A 5,157-nucleotide genomic window follows, 5' to 3' on the forward strand; every position below is an offset into this window, starting at 1 on the left:
AATTCGCTTTTATAGAGTAATATACGCCGTGTGATGTGTGAGCATGAATTAATCATAGACAGTGGAGTGGCCCCCTCGAGTGGTCTCGAAAGAGACTGTTTGTGTTGATATCTGAGATGCTCTACAAATCAAACAATGTTTTGGCCAATCATGACTGAGTAAGTGTTTCGAATGGAATTATATGCAAATATTATAGCCACATTCTTTTAATTCGTTTGCAGTGCAGTGGTTTGTTTTGGTTCAACTTAGACGCTATTTGTTCATAAGCACGTAAGTTTAAGTGCTTTGTTAGACAAGTCTGTATCCAGTTAGATTCCCCAGATAGCAATACTCGTATGTTAGACAAGTCTGTATCCAGTTAGATTCTCCAGATAGCAATACTCGTATGTTAGACAAGTCTGTATCCAGTTAGATTCTCCAGATAGCAATACTCGAATGTTAGACAAGTCTGTATCCAGTTAGATTCCCCGGATAGCAATACTTGTGTGTTAGCTTTACAGTTGTAAATTCTCTGTCACGTCTGTCGACACCACCCCCCCTGCTCCCACCACTATCTTATCATCAACGATCGGCGATGACTCTCAAGATAGCGGCTGATGACTAATAACTGATTATTGATTGACAAATGGTAACCGTATGCTCTATCACTATAATAATAGATTGTGACAATGAACGTCGAACTAGAAGAAACGTACATACACTCAATACTACATACACAAGTCATTCCTGTCATTTTCTTGAACTAGTGGCCAATGTAATCAATAATAGTACATAAAATACAAGCACAAACAAACATACATACATACATACATACATACATACATACATACATACATACATACATACATACGAATAAACAAACAAACAAATAAATAAATAAATAAATAAATAAACAGATTATTACATCACATATTGATAAGACTTTATTCAATACTTAGCACACAATCTAACTAAAGGTGTCATTAACCAACAAGAAATATTCACGAGCTTTGTATATCAAATGACTTACACAGGTTATAAGTTAAAGCTCAAAGTATTTTGTAGCATTGGGCTTTCGATCTATAACTGTCTTGGTCGATGAATTAAAGATATATAACATTTGAAAGTTGTAATTGTGTTGCCTGGTTTATTTTATCCAAATATTTGATAGGAGATAAAGAAAGATGGCATGCATGGTAGGGTTCAGAATTCTGTGGTTTATGTTAGCCATTTCAGTGACAAGCATAATGTATTGTATTTAATGTAGCATAGCATCAGCTACAGGTAGAATTATCACGGGGTGATAATCAGTCACTGAAAATCGTAAATTTTATTTGAAAGTACGATGGAAAGCTATAGTTCATATGTGACAGCGGAGTAGAAACGTTCTGGTGTGTGCGTCCCTTTGACTTTGCCACCATTGGTTTGGTGATTTATACTAATAACACTTCTTGGATACAATACAACGATGAAGACGAACGTCAGATATCACTGGGTGTCTTTAGTCATCAGGACTGTTAGGACAACTAAAACCTGGAATGCAAGGAAGGCCTGGGATGCCAGGATTATTGACAGGTACAGATGGATATGGCTCTGGGTTATCAGGACACGCCACCTCACATGTGTACAATTGCCATGTGTAGTACGTGAATGTATTACACTCTTTACAGTCGTAACCACAACTGCTGCACTCTCCACCGAAGGTTTTACTGTTGAGAAGGCTAGACGTCTTTCTCACCATTCCACTACACGATCCACACTGTCATGACAAAAAGAAAGGGAAAACACAGAGCTATGAAATTCCTTAGTCTTTAATATTGGACTTATAGGGTACATTGTCGGAACTCTCTGACTCGAAAATAACCACTTAAAGATGGTTGTTAATTTTAGATTTTTTTTACATTATCTTTACTTTGCATTTTGAGAATGTCGTCAGCTTCTGCTCTTTCAAACCCATGCTTCATTTTTGTCTACAACATTCATAATTCTTCTCTGCACACCCTTAGTTATAAGTAATCTCCCCTCTGTACACGTCATGATACTCTGCACACACTTATTTACAAGTAATCTGCCCTCTGTACATGTCCTGATACTCTGCACACACTTATTTACAAGTAATCTCCCCTCTGTACATGTCCTGATACTCTGCACACACTTATATAGTTATAAGTAATCTCCCCTCTGTACATGTCCTGATACTCTGCACACACTTATTTACAAGTAATCTCCCCTCTGTACATGTCCTGATACTCTGCACACACTTATATAGTTATAAGTAATCTCCCCTCTGTACACGTCCTGATACTCTGCACACACTTATATAGTTATAAGTAATCTCCCCTCTGTACACGTCCTGATACTCTGCACACACTTATATAGTTATAAGTAATCTCCCCTCTGTACACGTCCTGATACTCTGCACACACTTATATAGTTATAAGTAATCTCCCCTCTGTACATGTCCTGATACTCTGCACACACTTATTATTTACAAGTAATTTCACTCTGTACATGTCATGATACTCTGCACACACTTATATAGTTATAAGTAATCTCCCCTCTGTACACGTCCTGATACTCTGCACACACTTATATAGTTATAAGTAATCTCCCCTCTGTACACGTCCTGATACTCTGCACACACTTATATAGTTATAAGTAATCTCCCCTCTGTACACGTCCTGATACTCTGCACACACTTATATAGTTATAAGTAATCTCCCCTCTGTACACGTCCTGATACTCTGCACACACTTATATAGTTATAAGTAATCTCCCCTCTGTACATGTCCTGATACTCTGCACACACTTATATAGTTATAAGTAATCTCCCCTCTGTACACGTCCTGATACTCTGCACACACTTATATAGTTATAAGTAATCTCCCCTCTGTACATGTCCTGATACTCTGCACACACTTATATAGTTATAAGTAATCTCCCCTCTGTACACGTCCTGATACTCTGCACACACTTATTATTTACAAGTAATTTCACTCTGTACATGTCATGATACTCTGCACACACTTATATAGTTATAAGTAATCTCCCCTCTGTACATGTCATGATACTCTGCACACACTTATATAGTTATAAGTAATCTCCCCTCTGTACATGTCCTGATACTACGCACACACTTATTATTTACAAGTAATTTCACTCTGTACACGTCATGATACTCTGCACACACTTATTTACAAGTAATCTCCCCTCTGTACATGTCCTGATACTCTGCACACACTTATTTACAAGTAATCTCCCCTCTGTACATGTCCTGATACTCTGCACACACTTATTTACAAGTAATCTCAAAATTACAAAATACTAGTATTTCTAACGTTACATTACATTACACGTTACTCCCTCATTAATTGACAGTGTTCTAGAACCCATTCCCCTCTATCTATAATTTTGGCGTCCCCTCCTCAACTAAACTGAAAGCAAACTTCGAAGGTAAGCCTTATAGCTGTCCCCCATTCTGCTTGGGAGGCTCACGCTGCGTTACAATCGCATTCCTAACGATTGAAAGTGTTTTGTAGGAACAACGAGTTTGTTTATTGGCCGGCACTATTTCCAGTTGTTCTATATGACTACGTATGTGTTACGATTTGTGCATTAATCAATCTATTGGTCACCTAACAGTGTATATATACAAACCGATATTCGTAAATTTTAGATTACTTTTAATGAAAAAAACCCAAGATTATTTTTTAAATTTTGTAAACATACCAACAACATGAAATACTAAAGTTTTTGTTATTCCATCTACTTCATTTGTGAGTATGCTAACATTCGCTCCAACGAGTGCTATAGGATAATCAAATTTAAAATCAATACAGCAAATTGTAGGACAGGGAATGGAGCTGGTTATTAGCTTTCTTGTATTTTGTTCATTTCGATAACTTGAGAACGATAATGTGTCATATTGAAAATTACGCAAAACGTATAGTCGTATAAGCCATGTTCACATTATTACATGTAGTACATAGTTACCGAGGGAGGTGGAGGTGGTGGTGGTGGTGGTGGATTTCGTCGTCGTCGTCGACGCCAAAAGGCTCCGGTGTCGTCAATGAAAGACGCAACTATGACAGAGATTAGCAGGAGTATGATCAGTTTCTTCATCCTCACAGCTCAAAGTGAAATTGCTGTTGAAAAAAGAATCAACAATGAATGTTGTAAGTATAATACTATATTGTAACTTATGTTAGTTTAATTAAGTATATAGGAACTCTTAGATATACGTAAATGTAACTCTGTTACGTCACAGTGCCAGAATTCTTATAACTTGCAATTGAAGATTTTATGAAGAAAATGCACACTTCAAAGAGAGGAGATATTAGATAAGGTATAATTTCGAAGAAGAATTCCGCTCATAGAAAACACATCAAAAGCTGTAGGCCTACATTTAATTTACATATATTTTTTTTATATAATTTCCTTGAAACAGACGGTAACCATAGATTCATAATCATAAGGAACAAAAGTTAATTATTAACGCTGAGTCAGTATAAAAGTCTAATTCTCTAGAAATAAGGCCGTTTGAGTTCCCTCAAAAGTAATGCAGCTTTGTGATTACAAGTGGTTTTACACCACTGCCGTCGTTTTGGAAATTGTGTAAGGGAGGGCTGTCACGTGACTTCGAATAAAATAACGCATTCAATTTGTACACACGATACAGTTACGTCTGTCGGTGAAAAAGGCAAATTAGAAAAGATTCAAAGGAAAAGTCAACTTTTCTGTAAATAATAAGATTGTCCGCGCTTGTAGTTGTTATTGGGGATTGGGGAGGGGTGGTGGCGTTAAACCTTCCTTAGAATTCAAAGATGAAAAAGTTGATTTTGTATAAATAATAAAAACTTACCTTTTTTCGTCTGTCGTGTCGCCTAAGCTTTAAGATAGGTCTGAATCTGATTTTCTCTCGTCACCGATATCTAGCAACCAAGCTGATTTAGTTGATATGTGTTGCTACTTTTATAGGCTCATCTAGCTAGTTTTAAGGGGGTAGTCCCTCAGTCAACCCGTGATATATGTAATCAATGTAAACACGTCACATTGAGCACACAAAGACATTTTACCGGTATTTGAAATGTACAGAAACCGGATATCCATTGTGTATCCGGCTTCTATTTTACCTTTTATGTGATCGGTTGAGTCATTGGGGTTTATCGGCTCAGTTAA

General features: G+C 36.9%; 1 protein-coding gene across 1 annotated transcript; it reads right to left on the reverse strand.

Annotated features, from left to right (window-relative positions):
- Positions 1 to 963: 963 nt before the first annotated feature.
- LOC144449578 (uncharacterized) lies at positions 964 to 4,913 on the reverse strand. Its single transcript, XM_078140140.1, has 3 exons — positions 4,841 to 4,913; positions 3,973 to 4,124; positions 964 to 1,738 (listed from the first exon to the last, which is right to left on the reverse strand). Exons 2-3 carry the CDS (start codon positions 4,099 to 4,101, stop codon positions 1,481 to 1,483), a joined length of 387 nt encoding a protein of 128 aa, XP_077996266.1. The 5' UTR covers positions 4,102 to 4,124; positions 4,841 to 4,913; the 3' UTR covers positions 964 to 1,480.
- Between the last annotated feature and the right edge of the window lie 244 nt (positions 4,914 to 5,157).

Source organism: Glandiceps talaboti, chromosome 18 (assembly GCF_964340395.1).
Source record: "Glandiceps talaboti chromosome 18, keGlaTala1.1, whole genome shotgun sequence".
Taxonomy (NCBI): domain Eukaryota; kingdom Metazoa; phylum Hemichordata; class Enteropneusta; family Spengelidae; genus Glandiceps; species Glandiceps talaboti.